At 42.4% G+C, this 22,240-nt stretch overlaps 1 protein-coding gene across 2 annotated transcripts in view; it reads right to left on the reverse strand.

Annotated features, from left to right (window-relative positions):
* The window catches only part of PSTPIP2 (proline-serine-threonine phosphatase interacting protein 2), a 94,248-nt gene that overhangs the window by 24,632 nt on the left and 47,376 nt on the right, over positions 1-22,240 (reverse strand). For both annotated transcript variants that reach the window (XM_027525920.1, XM_027525919.1), the window contains exons 3-5: positions 14,098-14,175; positions 6,066-6,100; positions 4,575-4,681 (exon numbers count right to left, since the gene is read on the reverse strand). In XM_027525920.1, the coding sequence (XP_027381721.1) occupies positions 4,575-4,681; positions 6,066-6,100; positions 14,098-14,175 (220 nt within the window). The remainder of the gene's footprint in view (positions 1-4,574; positions 4,682-6,065; positions 6,101-14,097; positions 14,176-22,240) is intronic.

The following is a 22,240-nucleotide window of genomic DNA, read 5'->3' on the forward strand; positions in this document are numbered from 1 at the left end:
ACTCCAGCATTCTTGCCTGGAGAATCCCCATGGACAGAGGAACCTGGGCTACAGTCCATGGGGTTGCAAAGAGTTGGACACGACTGAGCGACTAAGCACAGCCCAGACATAGTGGCAGCTCCCACACTATTATGTGCTAAGTGACTCTCATGCATCACGATTGTGAGTACTCATCCCCATCCCCTGGGTAACCTCACCCAAGGTGATATTCTCAGCAAGTAGCAGAGTTGGGATTTGGACACAGTCAGACTCCTGTGTCCTTGTTCCTAATCTTTACCCAAAACTACCATTAACCACATGATAGCCCTCTAAAATCAGATGGGTATATAAAAGCTAAGAAATGCAACAAAATGAGTTATGGCATTGCCCTTGTACAAGATGACATAATGCAAAATAATACTAAGAATATTAAAATATGTCTCTTTCTTCTGGAAAACTAAGTTTTTACCCATTACCATAATGCACAAATATGGATGGATTTTCAAGATATCTGTATATGTTTTGGGATGGTCTCACTTCAGATATGAACTTTGTAGAATATATGAAACTCCCTTGGGAGAGCCCCCAAGGGGCCCTCTGAGAACGAAGCACCCATCTCCCACCCAGCTGAAACGGAAGGACCAGGAGGAAACGAGGTTAAGGCTCTAAAGAAATTGAGGACAGAAACATGACCCCACGGGGATGACTCCCAAGCAGATCCCTGCCATTGCAGACAGACAGCTGTGTGGCTCATGTGAGCACCTATGTGCCTCTGTGAGGAGGGCAGAGTTTATTCATAATGTTTCTTGGTTTCCCAGGCTCCACAGAGCAGATCAGTTAGCGATGCTGGTCTGTCCATGGTCCTTTCTAGTCCAAATTCACACAGTGCCATTCTTTCAGTTCAGGAGCTGTTATTATTTTATAGTTTATGGCCCAAGTCAGGCCTCTTTATCTCCAAGTTCTACGTAACACCAGCATCATGCACCTCTCATGTGGCTACAAAGTTCCATTATACTTCATGCCATTCTTCTCTCTGGCTTCAAGGATTCCTGTATTTGTATATCAGCAGGATCTTAGCAGCTAGTCTAGCTCTAACCTAACTGGTGTGATCCCTGGAGCCCACAAAGTGCTATAGCTCAAGACCACTCAGTGACACCCAGTCCAGCTCTGTCTGCTACCACCTTGATTTAAGTCTCCTCATGTCCATACTCACTTGTAAGGTGGCCTTTCCATGGTAACCCCAGTAAGTCATGAGTTCTCTTTCAGGACTTATATAGCATGCAGGATCTTAGTTCCCCAACTAGGGATCAAACCTGTGCCCCATGTAGTGGAAGCACAGAGCCTTAACCACTGGACAACCAGGGAGCCTCTTCCAGGGCTCCTTAGGGATGTTTTTCTTCTAGGACTCATTCTTTCTGTTTAGACTGACTCTACTGGAAATTTGATTATGCTTTATCAGTAACACAAAATAGTGCAAAGCCACAGCCCTGCATGCTATCAAGTGGGGAGAGGCAAGAGGAAGGGGAAAAGGAAGGAGAGATGTATAATAATGGCCTGCAGTAAATTGCTGACTGAGCAGCTGAATAGTCTGTTTGTCTGCTTACCTACACTCAGACTATACTCTGAAAACTGGAAGTGACAACCTATGTGACCAAGGAGGTTCCCTTCTTCGGAGCTTGCTCTCGACACAGGGCCTTCTGCCATGATCATCCTTGTCTTAGTTGAGACAGTAAAGCATAATGTAGGCACCAGAAGACAGAGTGATTGACCACGTGCTTCCTTTGTTCAGCTTAGGATGCTCTGGGCTGGGAAAGCACCTCAGCACCTAAAACGTCAAACCTCCTGAGCGTGGCTCCAAAGATCCCTCCCTGCCTGCCACCTCCAGGGCTGAGAACCTTCTTTGTCTCTGCCCTCACTCATACCATCTTTCACTCTGTTGGCCTTAGCTTCAAGGTCACTGCCTCCAGGAGGCTCCCCAGACCTACCAGTTAGGTTAGGTGTCCCACTGCAGGTTCAGCTGGCAGCTTCACTTTCTTATCTTTTAAGGCTCATTCCACCGACATGATTACTGTCACATCAGTCTCTCTGGCCAAGCTCTATGCTCTGGGGGAGGGATGGCCACAGCAGCATTTGTCACCACCCTCAGAAAACTAGTTCTATAAGCTGCTGCTGCTGCTGCTAAGTCGTATCAGCCGTGTCCGACTCTGTGCGACCCCATAGACGGCAGCCCACCAGGCTCCCCCGTCCCTGGGATTCTCCAGGCAAGAACACTGGAGTGGGTTGCCATTTCCTTTTCCAATGCATGAAAGTGAAAAGCGAAAGTGAAGTCGCTCAGTCGTGTCCAACTCTTCGTGACCCCATGGACTGCGGCCCACCAGGCTCCTCTGTCCATGGGATTTTCCAGGCAAGAGTACTGAGTGGGTCGCCATTGCCTTCTCCTAGTTCTATAAGCTAGTTCACTGAAAAGTTCTACCAGCCATACCTCCCCTGACCCAGTTCACTAAAAGAAACCAACTGATGGATTTCCTTGATAAACGGAAATGGCTTAGTTTCCAAGAAGTGAGAGACCAACACGTGCAGGGTTTGACTAGTGAAAATGAGAAGTTAACGTTGACACATAGTCTCTAAAAGTCTGATTTTTTTTTTTCAAAGTATCTAAATACAGAAGTGGAACAACCCATAGTTCACTGTGATACAAGTAACTGTAAATTTATGAATAAACTTTGGACTTGGCAAAGAAAGCTCAGAAGCTGTTTTCCTGCTGTCGAGAGCACACAGCGTGGAGAACTTTGATGACTGCAGTGGAATGAGCCCAGGCTTCGCTGTTGCTTAAGAGAATTCAAAATAGTTCCAGCTGCGAGAACTTGGTCTTTGTAACTTACGAGGAAGGGAAGTTTCAGAAGCCTTGCAAAATTAACAAAACTCTCCCTGAAACCAAGGGCACTTAAGACTGTGAGGAAACACGTCTCTTCTTCTCTTAGTGGAAATCATGTGTGCACAGACCCTGGCTGTCGAAGGCTGAAAAATTGTAAACCCGCTGGAGAACAGGCAGGGTTTGCAATGGCAGACGTAAAGAGTCTGACCATCCAATAGATAGATGGGTGTAATACACATATACTTTGGGCCAGATGTGACCCTCAAACCCGATACTTGAACCTTGAATTTGTCTGAAAATACCCAACATGGTGTTCCTTAATTGTTAGTTTCTACCCTTCCTTCCGAGAAGAGGCACAGCTGTCAGGGCAGCTTATGAAATGACAGTATATAGAAGGTAGTCAGGCCCTTAAGACGCCTCCGCCCACTCCAAATGTCAGGTCGCCACAAGAGAGGTTGGAATTAGACTCTGATTTAGAACCACAGGCAAAGTTGCTGGGATTGAGGCATGGGTAAAATCAGCTGTTAACTGGATATATACACTGCAGACAATGACTTCCAGACAGTAAAGGGCCAGGATGAAGAAAGATTGCCAAGAAGTCCATGCAGAGCTGTCTGGAGAGACCTGGGTGGGCGTGTTCAGATGCTACCTAGGCAAGAGTTTCTCTCTCACATGAAGTTCATGCTAACCTTGGAGACCAGATGTTAAAGAAAAGTTCTGTGGGGACTTCCTTGGTGGCACAGTGGATAAGAATCTGCCTGCCTTTGCAGGGACATGGGTTCGATACCTGGTCTGGGAAGATTCCATGCGCCTTGGAGCAACTAAGCCCACGCACCACAACTACTGAGCCTGCGCTCTAGAGCCCTCGAGCTGTAACTACTGAAGCCTGCGGGCCCTAGAGCCTGCGCTCCACAATGAGAGAAGCCACTGCCATGAGAAGCCCATGCAACACAACTAGAGAAAAGCCCTTGCAGCAACAAAGACTCGGCACAGCCAAAAAAATCAAATCTTTTAGGACCAAAATGGAAGGGAGACAAAACAGAGGCTGGTCTAGTCTAAGGAACACTTTAATATAAATCTGCACTTCTTGTCTTGATCCTTGTAACTTCCTAAATGTTTGCCAGTTTTATTAACTCTTGTTTACTCCCACCTCCTGCCCATCAAGGAAAAAGAGCCTGTATAATATCCGTTTTGAAGCCAAAAGGACTTGAATTTCCCAGGACCTCTGTATCCCTATTTGTAAAATAGGGCAGTTGGACTACATTCTGGGCTCCAGGGAGAACTGAGTCCCCTCCACTTCTTACCCATCCATATCACCTTGACCAGGAGGACGAATGTGAACTGAAAACCCACCACCTTGGATGTGCTAGACCCTTATGAAAACAGGGCTTCCCCTTTCCAGTCATAGTTTAAACAGCGGCAGCAGATAGGAAAGCAAGCTGGACCTCTGATTCTTGCAACAAGTTAAAAAAGAACTGCCCTAGCATGTAAATGGGCACAGAGGCATCCCTGTCTAGACTGAGTGCCCACATGGTTCCCGATAAATAATCTCATAGGTTAAAAGACGAGTGTGGACGCTTGAGGGGAGCTGAGCTAAGGAGTTCAGTGAGAAAACAAGCCTGGAGTTTTCTGCTGGAAGAAAGGCAACATGTTAATACATGTAAGATATAACACATAAACCCAACCCAACCGCATAAACCATGTAACACATAAATCTAACCTTTTTTTGTTGTGACTTTTGCTTTTCCCTGAACTCCTCCATCTTCCTGGCTTCTTCTCTTAAAGTCTGTGCAAGGTAGATGTGACTTTGTGCCACATTGTCTACTTCTGCAAAAAGAATAAAAAACAAACCCACATGTCTGAATTCAAATCAAAGAAACCACATAAAAAGTTAAAATACAGACAGAACTCTTGGGCACGTGGTAAAGTTAACCTGCTTCACTTGGTCATCAACATTTATTAAGCCCCTCCACATACCCAGCATTACCCTGAAGCCAGCAAACCTTTAGTGCAGCTTTCCACCACGAGCTGCACTAACCTGGTGTGTGCCCAAGGCAGGGGAGAAGCTCATGGAGCTTGCATGCTAGCACACAGTACTAAACCCACTACAATTTCAAATTCAATCCTACTTCTCATTACAGGACTCTAAGGTTCTTCCCATCTCTAACATCTCATGAGCCTGTAAGAAATTTCTCTCTGGATAGAATGATTATTGGTATTTTTCCCTTTATTTTCTGAGATCTTTGTAAAGAGCATGACTTACCTTTCTAATAGAAGAACTGAAATTTTTACTTTTCTTGTTCCAAGGACACAAATTATAGATGGCATTAAAGATAGAAAGATTGACAGATATGATCTAAGAAAAAATTTTGAACTTGTGTGTGTTAGAAGAGACCCAAAAAACTAGAAAAAAAATTGCAATTTACACAACAGAGTAAATAGCTATATTAAAAGAACTTCAAATCAAAATAAATATATATATTCCAGGGTTTTAAAATGGTTGAAAAGCATGAAATCTTTAAAAAGATTGGCCAAACGGCCAGTTAACATTTGAAAACATATTCAGCCTTAAAATTACTGGAAAAAAAAATTTTTTTTAAATCCAGAAATATATCACTTTTTATCCTTCAGTTTGGAAAAAAATTGTTAAAGTTCGAACATTCTTGGTATTGGCAAGCATGGGAAAAAAACAGTACTGCGGGTAGGGGGAAATTTACCACTTTTTGAGAGGAAATGCTGCATTTTGTAGAATAAAAAACATTAAATATAAGAGTGAGGCAGATCTATATGAAATGAAATGGAAAGATATCTAGCACCACTCAACTAGCTACAGAAACATGTTAAGCACATACTGTGCCACGTTAAAGTCCTTAGCTTAGAGGCACTAAGGACAGAAAATTTAAAGGCCTTAAACTCTGAGTCACAGGCCCAGGGAATGCTAGAAATGGACAGGACCCCCTGAAGACCAGTGCCAGGGCCTCACCCTGGATTCCCAGTGTGAGAACCACTGCCTGAAATGAGTCAAATGCACATCATGAAGTGCAGGTGTAGACAGTTCTCCAACTCATTTCAGCTCTGAAGGGCTATTTATCACCAAGTTGCTCTATTTTATTTTTTAAACCAGTATGAGCTGTTCAAGTTAAAACGCAGCTGTGATGACAAACACAGAGCTCACCAAGGACAGCAAATGCATTTTTAAGGAATCACTTACGCTGCTTGAAGACTTCAAGGGCTCGCTTCAGGGTGCTAAAAAAAAAATAAAAGCACGTGTATAGCTTCAGTTCTGGAAATTGGCTGTATAACCTTATTATAATGCCACTGTATGTTTCTCCCAGACTACATCTTAACTGATAGCCTGTGATCTGATCTTTGCCCATGAGCTTGAGAAGACAACAAAAGATCAATGCTTCTTCAGTCTAGTTTCCTCTCTATTGCCCCTCAGTCCCAGGCCCAAGCATCATAAATGCTTTACTGTCCATCTGGGTAGAGCCAGATGCCAAAATTCTTTATGCTTCATTTTCCCCAAGGATAATATAGGAGTTATGATCCATTTCTCATAATGATACAAATTATTCCTTAAAGTATGATAATTAGAAATATGGATGTTGTTTTTGTTGTTCAGTTGCTATGTCCAACTCTTTGCAACCCCATGGGCTGCAGCATGCCAGGCTTCCCTTCTTTCACTATCTTCCAGAGTTTGCTCAGATTCACATCCATTGAGTTGGTGAAGCTATCTAACCATCTCATCCTCTGTCGCCCTCTTCTCCATTTGCTTCAGTCTTTCCCAGCACTAGGGTCTTTGCCAACGAGTTGGCTCTTTGCATCAGGTGGCCAAAGTATTGGAGTTTCAGCATCAGTCCTTCCAATGAATATTCAGGGTTGATTTCCTTTAGGATTGACTGGGTTTGATCTCCTTGCAGTCCAAGGGACTCTCAAGAGTCTTCTCCAGCATCACAGTTTGAACACATCAATTCTTCGGCATTCTTTATGCTGCAACTCTCACATCCATATATGACTACTGGAAAAACCATAGCTTTGACTAGAAAGACCTTTGTCGGCAAAGTGATGTCTCTGCTTTTAAATACACTGTCTCAGTCTGTCATAGCTTTCCTTCCAAGAAGCAAGCATCTTTTAAGTTCATGGCCTCAGTCACCGTCCACGGTGAAATAAAATCTGTCACTGCTTCCACTTTTTCCCCTTCTATTTGCCATGAAATAATGGGACCAGATGCCATGATCTTAGTTTTTTGAACGTTGAGTTTTAAGCCAGTTTTTTCTCTCTCCTGTTTCACTCTCATCAAGAGGCTCTTTAATTCCTCTTCACTTTCTGCCATGGTATCATCTGCATGTCTGAGGTTGCTGATATTTCTCCCGGCAATCTTGATTCCAGCTTGTGATTCATCCAGCCCAAAATATGGATAAAAGCCAATAAAAGAGGGATTCCCGATCACCTCCTTTTCCATCCATTCTTCAGTCCTCACATGTTTATTGCACATAAACTATGGGCCAGGCATGGTGTCAGATGTTGGTGATTCAGTGGTACAAGACAGACATTGCCACGGACTTAAGAGTCTCAACGGAAGAGACAGTCATGAATACAGTGCTCTATCACAGAAGAACAAACTACCACAAATTTAGCAGCTTAAAACAAGACACATTTCTTACTTCACAGTTTCTGTGGAGAAGACCATGACTCACCGTTCATACCTTCTCTCAATTTCCTCCCTTCTCTCCCATGGCTCCTCCTCCCTTATAGCTCCCCTTGCTCGTGGTTTTAGTTCTTCCCGTCCTACACTTCCTTAACAAGCTTCCTTTTGAGGTGAAGTGGCTCTTGGGATTCTCTTGCTCATCACTGCCCTCACGAATGCAGACCTCACTGGGATCACTCCAGCCACTCAAGAAGAAATGGGACTAAGTGAAGTCATGGTCCCAGCCCGTAGCCACAACAGCGTAGGATCACGGATTGTATTCTACACATATACATGTAGGTGGCAAGTTCTGCTGTCTTACAAACTAAAAAGCCTTGTATCTTTTGGCTGGCCTCTTCTTTTTTTTTTTTTTTTTTGGCCCCTTCTTTTTAACTACACCTCATTTTTCCCATTCTGCTTATTCATCCTCAAACAAAGAGTCCTTATGTCGCCCTGCCTTTTCTCATATAAACATTCCCAATTATTACCAACACGTTAAGCAGAAAAACTTTAACTGCACAGTCTCTGTACACTTTCCCTGCCTTATGATACAATTTCTCAAGGAAAATGCACCAGAAAGTGTCCGTGTCTAAACAAACGCACAACTGGTCCAGTAAGATGCACGAGCCTCACTCAAGAGCAGACTTATGACTGGAATTAGCGAGAGAGAAAGCTGGTCTTGGCCTCAGATAGAACTGGAAGTCTTTCCCCATAATGAGCTGTGAAGCTGGAAAGTGACAGAGATGAAGTCTGTTCGGAGTCTAAACTTTTTCCCCCAGCCTAAGTGACTGGTTAAAAGGCCACTAATAGAGCAGCCCAAACTCTCTTTATTTGTCATCACCTTTGTTGTCCTGCCGGAGAAGGCAATGGCACCCCACTCCAGTACTCTTGCCTGGAAAATCCCAGGGACGGAGGAGCCTGGTGGGCTGCCGTCTCTGGGGTCGCGCAGAGTCGGACACGACTGAGCGACTCAGCAGCAGCAGCAGTTGTTGTCCTGCAGCATCACTTCATTGCTGCTCGTGTTTAGATGGTGACAACAATCCGAGGAGTGAATGTGGACCTTGGGGATGATGTTCTCACTGTGTCCCTGCCCTCTCCTCCCAGGTGTTCTCCTTAACTGTGGGAAGAGAAAATATCCCGCCACTCTTACAAACACTTTGGCCTTAAACCTTAAAAGGGCCCACCAGAAGCTACGAAGTCTCTCAAAGTGGTCAATGAGGCAGAAAAAAATCCTACCTAGGCCCTGAACAAGCAAAGTTGTGCACGTTCATTGAGGAAATCTTCCTAAAGAGCATCCTGGAGGTGACAAAACCAGAAGTACCTGAAAGGCCTTTCACTTCAACCTTGGAATTATAGTCTGCAGGTCTCATATCCTATTCACCTTCCTCTCGGAGAAATTCTTAGAAGGAAAACTGACGAGCTTTTTTCACAGAAGAGATTGGTGCTAGAGTCTCTTGAAAAATTTACCAAGTTATAAATCAAACACACAAGAATATAAGAAATACCACTTTGCATCAGACTCATTCTGCTAAATATGTTTTCCAAGCAATACTATGTGAGAGAACATGGCTATTCTCCCTCACATCACCTAAAAACTTTTTGGATATCTTTCCAAATGACTTATGATTTCTTTATGATAAACAAGGCTTTAGATCCACTGACCTCTTTTTTTTTTTTTGGCCCCTTCTTCCTTGAAACTACAGAAACTAATCTTCCTTGAAACTACAGAAACTGTCCTTGAATGAAACTTACCTAACCCTAATAGTATGTAGGTCTGACATGTGAATATGGAAATGTTTTACATATTCAAAAACATGAAGCTAAATCATGCAAGAAAAAGGAAAGTTATGACCAACCTAGATAGCATATTCAAAAGCAGAGACATTACTTTGCCAACAAAGGTTCGTCTAGTCAAGGCTATGGTTTTTCCTGTGGTCATGTATGGATGTGAGAGTTGGACTGTGAAGAAGGCTGAGTGCTGAAGAATTGATGCTTTTGAACTGTGGTGTTGGAGAAGACTCTTGAGAGTCCCTTGGACTGCAAGGAGATCCAACCGGTCCATTCTCAAGGAGATCAGCCCTGGAATTTCTTTGGAAGGACTGATGCTAAAGCTGAAACTCCAGTCCTTTGGCCACCTCATGCAAAGAGCTGACTCATTGGAAAAGACTCTGATGCTGGGAGGGATTGGGGGCAGGAGGAGAAGGGGATGACAGAGAATGAGATGGCTGGATGGCATCCCTGACTCGATGGACATGAGTCTGGGTGACCTCTGGGAGTTGGTGATGGACAGGGAGGCCTGGCGTGCTGCGATTCACGGGGTTGCAAAGAGTCGGACACGACTGAGCGACTGATCTGATGTGATCTGAACATTTAAAACAAACAAACAAACTTAACTGTATATGAAACTGCTTACATAATCACACAGAGAAAATAGTATTTTAAGTGACCTTACTGCTACATTGCTTCAGTCGTGTCCAACTCTGTGCAACCCCATAGACAGCAGCCCACCAGGCTGCCCCATCCCTGGGATTCTCCAGGCAAGAACACTGGAGTGGGTTGCCATTTCCTTCTCCAATGCATGAAAGTGAAAAGTGAAAGTGAAGTCGCTCAGTCGTGTCCTACTCTTAACAACCCCATGGACTGCAGCCTATCAGGCTCCTCCATCCATGGGATTTTCCAGGCAAGAGTGCTGGAGTGGGGTGCCATTGCCTTCTCCATAAGTGACCTTAGAAAACAATATTCTTAGTGGTATACAAGGTCAAGAGGAACTGCAAGAGGAACTGCAAAAAGCACTGTAAAGAAATGTTTCATTCAGAAGTTTCATTGTTAGTAGCTGTATTAATATCATTTTGAAACATTTTAATATATATTGTCATACAAAGCCAATAATTATGATAATGTTATCAGGAACCAAGATTTTCTATGTTAAGAGGAAATAAATATAAAATATAAGAAGTGAATTATAAATTAAATTTGAATTAGACATATCAATATGAACTCAAGCTTTTAAAATCTGTCCCCTGGGACTTCCCCAGTAATCCAGCAGTTAAGAATATGTGTTGCAATGCAGGGGTCATGGGTTCGACCCCTGGTTGGGGACTGAAGATCCCACATACCAGGGAGCAACTAAGTCATACAGCACAACTAGGGAGTCTGCTGGCTGCAGTTAAAACCCAAGACAGCCAAATAGATAAATAAATAATAAACAAAATAAAATCTGTCCCCTGAAACAGCCTAGAAACAGTGACATGTCTGTGACAATGACCAACTCTAGAACTCAGAGTTTCATCTATCAGTTCAGTTCAGTCGCTCAGTCGTGTCCGACTCTTTGCGACCCCATGAATCGCAGCACGCCAGGCCTCCCTGTCTATCACCAACTCCCGGAGTTCACCCAGACTCATGTCCATCGAGTCAGCGATGCCATCCAGCCATCTCATCCTCTGATGTCCCCTTCTCCTCCTGCCCCCAATCCCTCCCAGTATCAGAGTCTTTTCCAATGAGTCAACTCTTCGCATGAGGTGGCCAAAGTACTGGAGTTGCAGCTTCAGCCTCATTCCTTCCAAAGAAATCCCAGGGCTGATCTTCTTCAGAATGGACTGGTTGGATCTCCTTGCAGTCCAAGGGACTCTCAAGAGTCTTCTCCAACACCACAGTTCAAAAGCATCAATTCTTCAGCGCTCAGCCTTCTTCACAGTCCAACTCTCACATCCATACATGACCACAGGAAAAACTATAGCCTTGACTAGACGGACCTTTGTTGGCAAAGTAATGTCTCTGCTTTTGAATATGCTATCTAGGTTGGTCATAACTTTCCTTCCAAGGAGTAAGCGTCTTTTAATTTCATGGCTGCAGTCACCATCTGCAGTGATTTTGGAGCCCAGAAAAATAAAGTCTGAGGCTGTTTTCACTGTTTCCCCATCTATTTCCCATGAAGTGATGGGACCAGATGCCATCATCTTCGTTTTCTGAATGTTGAGCTTTAAGCCAACTTTTTCACTCTCCACTTTCACTTTCATCAAGAGGCTTTTCAGTTCCTCTTCACTTTCTGCCATAAGGGTGGTGTCATCTCCACATCTGAGGTTATTGATATTTCTCTCGGCAATCTTGATTCCAGCTTGTGCTTCTTCCAGTCCAGCGTTTCTCATGATGTACTCTGCATAGAAGTTAAATAAGCAGGGTGACAATATACAGCCTTGACATACCCCCTTTCCTATTTGGAACCAGTCTGTTGTTCCATGTCCAGTTCTAACTGTTGCTTCCTGACCTGCATATAGATTTCTCAAGAGGCAGTTCAAGTGGTCTGGTATTCCCATCTCTGAATTCAGAATTTTCCAGTTTATTGTCATCCACACAGTCAAAGGCTTTGGCATAGTCAATAAAGCAGAAATAGATGTTTTTCTGGAACTCTCTTGCTTTTTCGATGATCCAGCAGATGTTGGCAATTTGATCTGTTTCTTCTGCCTTTTCTAAAACCAGCTTGAACATCTGGAAGTTCACAGTTCTCATATTGCTGAAGCCTGGCTTGGAGAATTTTGAGCATTACTTTACTAGCATGTGAGATGAGTGCAATTGTGCGGTAGTTTGAGCATTCTTTGGCATTGCCTTTCTTCGGGATTGGAATGAAAACTGACCTTTTCCAGTCCTGTGGCCACTGCTGAGTTTTCCAAATTTGCTGGCATATTGAGTGCAGCACTTTCACAGCATCATCTTTCAGGATTTGAAATAGCTCAACTGGAATTCCATCACCTCCACCAGCTTTGTTCGTAGTGATGCTTTCTAAGGCCCACTTGACTTCACATTCCAGGATGTCTGGCTCTAGGTCAGTGATCACACCATCGTGATTATCTGGGTCTATAAATATGGCTAATTACTAGTAAAATCTAGTTGACTCCAGATTTAAATTCATAAAAAAATTACATTAAGAAAATATGATGTGTATGAATAATTGTTAAGTTTAAGTGATGGATTCACAGCCATTCATTATGTTTGCCTTTTTAATTTTCAGTGTGTTTTTACATTTAAAACATCAGAAAGATAAATAATATAATCAAATAATATAATCAACAAAAAATTCTCCATGTACTAATGTCCTATGTCTGAGGGTAACATATTTTTTAAGGCTTGTAGCATGCTCAGTTGCTCAGTTGGGTCCAGCTCTTTGTGACCCCATGGACTGTAGCTCGCCAGGCTTCTCTGTCCATGGAATTCTCCAGGCATGAATAGTGGAGTGGGTTGCCCTTCCCTTCTCCAGGGGATCCTCCTGATCCCGGGATTGAACCAGAGTCTCCTGCATGGGCAGGCAGATTCCTTACCACTGACTGAGCCACAGATGCAGCGGCCCCTTTTTAAGACTTATGTAACTATTAATACTTTGAATATCTCCCAATGTTTTCCTCCTCCTCCGTAATCCAGTACTTTGCAACCTGGGATGAGTGGGTGTGCGGGTGCAGGTGTACGTGTCTTAGGATCAAGAGAAGAGAAAGGGAAGGGCAATGTCTTGTCTGCCCCAATACTGCCTCTGAGCAGACACAGACCTCAAGGCAGGTTTGCCGCTGTCTACAGCACAAAGCAGTGTGCACGACAGCATGAGGTACGATTACATCTGCAGAGATCTGCAAAGGTCTGCCTAAACTATTTTCCCCAAGTCTCCCTCAGTATGCTACGTATGGAAGGAATCTAGAAGTTTCCACGTGCTAGGAATATCTACATAATTTGTGAGGCCCACTGCAAAACAAAAATGTGCCATTCTTTGTTTATAAATCACTAAGAATTTCAAATAGTGACAGCAAAGAGTAAGAATCCTCCTGGTAATGAAGGAAATGCAAGAGATGTGGGTTTGATCCCTGCGTCGGGAGGATCCCTGGAGAAAAAAAGGGCTACCTACTCCAGTATTCTTGCCTGGAGAATCCCACGGACAGAGGAGCCTGGCAGGCTACAGCCCATGGGGTCACACAGAGTCAGACATGACGTATCAACACAAAGATAGTAAACCGGTTCTGAAGCCCATCTACATTTGCGATCCCATATGATTGCCCAAGTCAGCCTTGCAAATGAGGGACTGTGTTCCCAAAGCAGGCACCATGTCTGGACATCTCTGTATCCTCAAGAGTGTTCAATGAATGATGGAAGAATGAATAGTCGAGGTACAGAATCCTCACATCAATGGTGAGAACTATGAAATGATGCAAAGACAGTCTCTCGTAACAATTACAAACTATGTGTTTCATACAATATGTACACATATACAAATATATATACAAAACAATAATACACTCTACTGAATTTCTAGCATAAAATTATGCATAATTCTACCTATAAAAAGTATACACAGAAAAGGACTTCAAAGGAAAATTTAGAAAATATTGAGTTATGGCTTCATAGTTCATTTTAGATTTCTTTCTGTATTTCTGTTTTTCACAACTAGAAATAAGAAAAAAAGTAAACATTTTTTTCACCCAACACATTTCACCCTACTGGCCAGGTCTGTCTGATGAAGTGATGGGGCTCCTGAGTGGTATCAGACAACCTGGAAACCAGAAAGAAACATGGAACCTACTTGGTCTCAGACTGTCCACATGGCTTCTTCCTAGCGAGGCTGAGCAGATCTTTGCCATATTTCTCTTCAATTGATGCCCTAAGGAGAACAGGAGAGAGAGTTCTGAGTCCTTCTCAGGGCTGATTCTTATTTATGACACATGGCACTTCCCTTGAAGGCAAAACTGCACCTTTTACATAGAAGCTCACAATTCTCTAAAATGTGAAACTCCTACTACAGAACCAGGAAGAATTGTAAAAGACCAGTGACCTCCATCTCTACAGTGTTCTTCTCCAGCAAAAAGTCTATAGCATGAATAATTAAGGCCAAACCAAGTACAGTTCCTTGACCAGCACAGGTTACTACATTACAGAATAATTTTCCAAACTCTGATCCAAAAAGATGTATATACATATATATGTGTGTATATATATACACATATATGTTTATAGTCTACACAAATCTATACAGATATGAAATATATACATTTTAAGTGGAGTAAAGGATACTTCCGTCAAATGCTGCACTCCTTAGGCCCACCCCTCCCATCTTCTCTATGAGTATCCTTTTACCAACCTAAGAGGTCTCCTGCATTACAGGCAGATTCTTTACTGACTGAGCCAACAGGGAAGCCCCATAGAGTTCTCCTTTTTATTGTCTCCATAGTTCTGTTTTTTCCGGAATGTCACATAGTTGGAATCACATGGTATGTAGCTTTTTCAGACTGACTTCTTTTACTTAGCAATATGTTTTTAAGATTCTCCCATGTCCTTTTGTGGCTGGATAGCCCATTTCTTCTTATCGATGAATGATATTCCATGGTAAAGCTGTACTACAGTTTGTTTATTTGTTCACCTATTAAAGGACATGTTATGTTGTGAAAGTTGCTCAGTTGTGTCTGACTCTTTGTGGCCACATGGGCTATACAGTCCATAGAATTCTCTAGGCCAGAATACTGGAGTAGGTAGCCTTTCCCTTCTCCAGGGGATCTTCCCAACCCAGGAATCGAACCCAGGTCTCCCACATTGTGGGCAGATTCTTTACCAGCTGTGCCACAGGGAAGCCCTTAGAGTTCTCTGTTCACGGTCAATTCAAATATGTAGCTAAACTGTACCAAGGAGATGAGAATTTCACAACAGAAACCCTGCAGTCAGCATGTCTCACAGGAATGCTGTTACTTGGTGTGGTATTATGGGTCTGTCTAAAGCACAAAATATCCCTTTTCCCCCTTTCCTGCTCCCCACGGCCTCTGTCACCATTTCCACTTTGTGTCCCAGCCCCAGTTTTATCTAAATCCTACTATCAAGTTATGGATCTTTAGGTTCATATACCCAAGTTAAAAAATTTTTTAAATATTATATGAATACATTCTCACAGCAAAAGATTCAAACAACACAAAGTCATATGAAATAAAACACAAACGCTTCCCTTCATGCTCTCCCCCAACCCCATGCCCCTCCCCAGGAGGAGCCACTGCTAAGACTGCTGTGTATCCTCCCAGTCTTTCTCTGCATTTCCATAGTCATCTCTCACAAACACACAGCTTTTTCTAGTTATATAACTGAGGTCATTGTATTATTTGCTGTTCTGTTTTTCACCTAGTAATAGATCTGTCACATAGATCTTTCTTTATCAGTACATGCCAACTACCATGTTCATAATTAGGCATCTTCCACAGTTCAAGGTCACCCTAATTGCTTTGCTTTTCACTACTGCTAAGAAGAGTTAAATGAACATCCTCAGGCAGATATTCATGGGCATCCCTGAGAATGTTTCTCTAGCTAAGCTAGGACTTCTGAGAAAGTGGATTTACTAGATCAGAAGAATATATCTTTTAAATGTTGGAAAACAGTGTTGAATTGCCCTCCAAAAGAGCCTTCTCAATTTATATTTTCACCAAAAGTGTGCAAGCACTCCCATTCCCAGAAGCCCTCCCCAACACTGTATATTATCAGTCCTCACTAGACTTTAGTAAGAGAGGTTTGAAAAAAAGGTCTCATTTAAATTTACTTTTCCTTGATCTCAGTGATTATGCATTTTATATATTTATTTCCATATGTTATTTTTTGAGTTACATAGGCATATCACCCCAATTTTTTTAACTGAACATTTTACCTTTTTCCTATTGTTTTGTAGAAGTTCTTCATATATTATACATATCAATTTTTATTCTTACATGTTATATAGTTTCTCCCACTCTCATCTGTCTTTTCTAAATAATAACCTTATCCACTTTATTAAAATGATACATGCTCACTGTTCAAAAATAAGCAAAAAGAAAAATACAAAGAAGAAAGCAACAAACTGTCCAAAATCCACCAACTAAAATAATTAGTATTAACATTCGGTGATGATTGTAATGGGCATTCCCTTACACAGATATGCAAGCAGGATGGATGGACAGATAGGCATGAGTAATATAATAGTCTCATTTAAAAGAAGGAGACTATATTCTATCAGTTCAGTTCAGTTGTTCAGTCGTGTCCAACTCTTTGCAACCCCATGGACTGCAGCACTCCAGGCTTCCCTGGCCATCACCAACTCCCGGAGCTTACTCAAACTCATGTCCATTGAGTTGGTGATGCCATCCAACCATCTCATCCTCTATCATGCCCTTCTCCTCCTGCCTTCAATCTTTCCCAGCATCAGGGTCTTTTCCAAGGAGTCAGTTCTTACTAGGTGCCCAACATATTGGAGTTTCAGCTTCAACATCAGTCCTTCCAATGAATATTCAGGACTAATTTCCTTTAGGATGGACTGGTTGGATTTCCTTGCAGTCCAAGGGGCTCTCAAGAGTCTTCTCCAACACCACAGTTCAAAAGCATCAGTTCTAAAAGCTATATTCTATACACTATTTAAAAATAAAGTACTGGGACTTCCGTGGTGGTCCACTGGTTAAGAATTTGCCTTCCAATGCAGGGGATATGGGTACAATCCCTGCTCAGGGAACTAAGATTCCGCACGCTGCGGGGCAACTGAGCGCATATGCCGCGGCTACGGAGCCCACACACCTCAACTAGAGAGGCTGCAGACCGTAACTACTGAGCCTGCGCACGCTAGATCCCGTGTTCCACCACAGGAGACGCCTTCGCACACTGCAACTAGTAGAAAGCCCATGCACCACCACAGAGACCCAGCACAGCAAAAATTTTAAAAATAAATAACATAATATAAAAATAAAATATCAAGCCTAATTTTAGCTAAATTTCACAGAAGAAAAGGAAACTGAAAGGAAGCTGAAGGAATTGCTGAATTTCAAATGATTGTTTCTCTAGCACAGGAAAAATTAATTCCTAAAAGACCCTTCCAAAGTTAAAAAGGAGTTTATGAAAATAAGAGGACTGAGACATTAAAATGTTTTAATGATCTATTTCAGTCTTAGTTTCAGATACTTGACAGCCTGTGGTGAAAGGATTAGCCCTACTGTACCTCCATCTCCTTCTCAATAATTTTACATTATTTTTACTTAATTTGCATCTATAACACACACTGTTCTCCAATCATAATTCCCCTAGTTGTTTTGTCTTAACTCTATTAAAATAAATGCGATGCTGACTACCAGTCCTGTTACCATAGCTTTTCCATCCCTAAGATTTGTATTCTGGTTCATTTCTTGGTTGGCTGGATTTCATCAATTCATGATCTTTCACCAAAATGGCTCAGAAGGGAGGGCATCAGTATTTCCTGAGTTCTTTCATATTTGAGGCCATCTACCTATGGCCTTCATATTTGAAACTATTATTTTTTATTGAGGCACAGTTGATCTACCATGTTGTATCAGTTTCAGGCATACAGCAAAGTGATTTAGTTATACATCTACCTATATATTATTTTGCGGATTCTTTTCCATTACAGGTTATTACAAGATACTGAATATAGTTCCCTGTGCTATATAGGAGCTGACTGTTGTTTATCTATTCTATAAATAGTAATACATAACTATTAACCTCATACTTCCAATTTATCTTCTTCCCTGCCTTTTCCCCACCTTTCTCTTTCGGTAACCTTAAGTTTGTTTTCTATGTCTGTTTCTGAGTCTGTTTCTATTTTGTAAATAGGCTCATTAGTATCATATTTTTTAAGATTCCACATGTAAGTGATATCATAGAATATCCGTCTTTCTCTTACTTCACTTACTGTGATAATCTCTAGGTCCATCCATGTGGCTGCAAAAGGCATTATTTCATTCTTTTTTATGGCTGAATGGTATTCCATTTGTGTATGTACCATATATTCTTCATTCATTCATCTGTCAAAGGACATTTAGGTTGCTTCCATGTCTTGGCTATTGTAAATTGTGCTGCAATGAACCCTGGGGTGCATGTGTCTTTTCAAATTAGAGTTTTCATCTTTTCTGGATATATGCTCAGGAAGGGGACTGCTGGATCACACAGTATTTTTAGATTTTTAAGGAACCTCCATACTGTTCTTCATAGTACCTGCACCAATTTACATTCCCACCAACAGTGTGTGAGAATGCCTTTCTCTGCACACTCTCTCCAACATTTATTATTTGTAGACTTTTTGATGATGGTGTGGCGTTTATATTTAAATGATACCCTTGCTGGTGTAATGCATGATCTAAAACTTTCCCTCAGAACTCTGTTAAACTTGTTCCATTGGCTTCTGTCATTGAAGAGAAGACCAAGGCGATCCAGTTTCCCTGCTGTCCATTCCTGTTTTGGGAATTTGGCTTGTTTCCCTTCCTAGATACTTGAAGTATTCTTTCATTAATTAAATAACTTAACCTGGATGAGGCTCTTTATGATCCTCTTCAATGAACATTTAGTATTTTTACATGTAAAAAGGAATTAAGGCTATTTTCATTAAAAATACTTATATAAAGTACATATATTTTATCTTTTCCGAATTATATCCTGAAGATTTCTTGACAATCCTTTGTGGTTCCAGGAGCAGAATTTACTCAATTCCTTTCTTATAGCACTAAGGCACCAGGAATCTGAACTCACCTCAGACAGCATCTGATCCTCATGGAGAGTCCTAGAATCTGACAAGTATAGTCAGCCCTCTACAACCTTGGATTCTGCAACTGCAGATTCCACATTCACAGATTCAACCAACTGAGGAAGAAAACTATTTGGGGGAAAAATTCCAGAAAGTTTCAAAAAGCAACACTTGAATTTGCTCATACTGGCAACTATTTGCATAGCATTTACATTGGATTAGGTATTATAAGTAACCAGGCTCCAGGCTATGGGGTCGCTAAAGGTCGGGCACGACTGAGCGCCTTCCCTTTCACTTTTCACTTTCATGCATTGGAGAAGGAAATGGCAACCCACTCCAGTGTTCTTGCCTGGAGAATCCCAGGGACAGAGGAGCCTAGTGGGCTGCTGTCTATGGGGTCGCACAGAGTCGGACACGACTGAAGCGACTTAGAGCAGCAGCAGCAGCAGAGATGACTTCAAGTATCCAGGGGGGTGTACGTAAGTTATATGCAAATAGTACCCCATTTTATACAAGACTTGAGCAGCTGTGGATCTTGGGGGGTCCTGGAAAATCCCCCACGGATACTGAATGATGACGGTAATGAGTTCCAGCAGGCACAACAGTGTGCTCTTTGAAGAAAACAAGGAGCTTTGATAAAAATGAGACTACAACTTCATCTACATGAAATCAGGTGAACAACCACTGAGAAACACTGCCAATGGGAAGCGGTGGCGTCCAGGGATCTGCAGCCAATGAAGGAATCACTAGGACTTTGCAAAATTCACACCCAAATAAGTAGGCTTTATCTAGATCACCCTCCTACCAACTATCCAAAATTTCCCTCTCATCTGCTCATTAATTTGTCATTTACTGAACATCTACTATGTGCCAGGCATCAGACTGGGAGAACATAGAGGTGACCGAAATATGAGGCCTGCCTAGAAGAGCGCATGGGTGAGGGACAGCAGGGAATATAAACCAGTGCTTTCATCTGAATATGAGGTTTACGTAACAAGGGCCATAATAAAAATGTACAAAATAATATATACGTAACAGAAGAGGGCTTCGCTTGTGGCTCAGCTGGTAAAGAATCCGCCTGCAATGTGGGAGACCTGGGTTCGATCCCTGGGTTGGGAAGGTCCCCTGGAGAAAGGTAAAGGCTACTCACCCCCGTATTCTGGCCTAGAGAATTCCCAGGACTGTATAGTCCAAGGGGTCACAAAGAGTTGGACACGTCTGAGCAACTTTCACTTTCACTTAATTCAATATGAAGATGACAGGAAGACACAGGAGAAGAATGACATGTGATGATAGGAGAGACTGGAGTTAGAGGCTGCAAACCAAGGATTCATTCACCACAAGAAGCTAAGAAAAAGACACAGTCTCTCTACTAGAGCCTTTATGAGCACATGAGCCTGCACACCCTGACTTTGGACTTCTGGCCTTGAGAATTAGGAGAGAATACATTTCCGTTGTCTAAAGCCTCCCAATTGATGGTGATTTGCTACAGCAGCCCTAGGAAACTCATATAGTAATAACGGTTTGGTTATAACTTGACCATGAGAAGCTAACATCTAAGGGAACTCGTCACGCCCACCTTGGCAATCTATCATTCTCAAACCCATTCTGAGAGATGGCTGGCCCACAGTGAGGACCCCAGAAGGAGAGCTGTAATCAAGATATGTTGACTTCTCCCTGAAAAAGAACAGGGGGAGTACAGGAGCTTGTGGAAGGAGCCCAGAGCCCAAAGCACTGTGGCTAGGATCCCCCAGTCCATACTTACAGCTGCTAATTTCACACACAAAGTGGTTCCACAAGCACACTTCCCTCCTCCCCACTCAGCGTCATGTTGTGACACACAGTTAAGAGGGCTGATCTGACCACCCAGTTCCCAGAGAAACCTCTTTTCAAAGAATATATGCATAACATTCTTAGGAGACCACAAAATAAAGTGCAAAAAAAAAATTAGATGTGGGGTCAAGAAGTCCTGGCTCTATTATTTACTGCTTTCATAATCTTGGACAAGTCATTTAAACCCCCACTGAACCTCAGCTTTCTCATCTGTAAAACAGACTTGATGATATATTCTCTATCTACCTTCTAGGCTTAATATAACAATATTAGTAATGGGTACCGTTCACCCACCACTTACTCTGTACCAGGTACTATACTTGGCATGCTGAAGCAGTTAACAGCACAGATTCCAGGGTCCAACTTTCCTAGGTTTGAAATCAGATCTAACCCTCATTACCTGTCTGATTTTAGGCAAGTTACATAACATCTGTGAATCTCTGCTTCTTCACTTGTAAAATAATGATGATAAAACTTGCTATACAGGGGTATTTTGAGAATTAAATGAGATTATATATTTAAATAATGTTGGAGCTTATAACTAATAGTTATTGTTGTGCAGTCGCTCAGTCGTGGCTGACTCTTTGTGACCCCATGGATTGTAGCCCACGAGGCTCCTCTGTCCATTATAACTAATACACCTTCAATAAATGGCAACTATGGATATAATCTCATTGAGTCACCTTAGCCACCCTCTGCAGCAGGATTATCCTCATTTTTAAAAAATTTTTGCTGCGCTGGGTCTCCATTGAGGCCCCTGGGCTCTTTGTTGCAGCCCGTAGGGTTTCTCTAGTTGCAGCACACAAGCTTCTCTTGTTGCGGCTCAAGGGTTTCTCACTGAGGTATGCAGGCTTTTTCTGTTGCTGAGAACAGACTCTATCTAGAGTATGCAGGCTCAGGAGTTGTGGCACATGGGTTTAGTTGCCCACAGCATGTGTGATCTTAATTCCTTGAACAGGGATGGAAGAACCCACATCCCCTGCATTGGAAGACAGATTATTAACCACTGGACTGCGGGGGAATCCCCTATCCTCATTTTCATATTTCTCATTTCCTGCTCGTATCAGGAGCTCAGTACATAATGTCTGGCCCCATCAAGGGTTTCAGGGGCAGGAGAGTCCATAAGCTTGGGCTACCAGAGATAAGACAGGCTCATTTTAATTGCCAGCCAGTGGAAGATCTCAGGCTGGAGTGTTATGTAGAATGCTGCCTTTAAAGGAAAAAAAAAAAAAGAAGAAGAAGAGGAGAAGGAAATTTGACCTGGACTTTGAAGGATGGGGAGAGTCTACTTAGGAGTCGCAGAAAAAAGAGAATATTCTAGGTGGGGAAATATGGAGTAAAGATGGAGAGGCAGAGACATCCAAAA

This window comes from Bos indicus x Bos taurus, chromosome 24, assembly GCF_003369695.1.
Source record: "Bos indicus x Bos taurus breed Angus x Brahman F1 hybrid chromosome 24, Bos_hybrid_MaternalHap_v2.0, whole genome shotgun sequence".
NCBI lineage: Eukaryota > Metazoa > Chordata > Mammalia > Artiodactyla > Bovidae > Bos > Bos indicus x Bos taurus.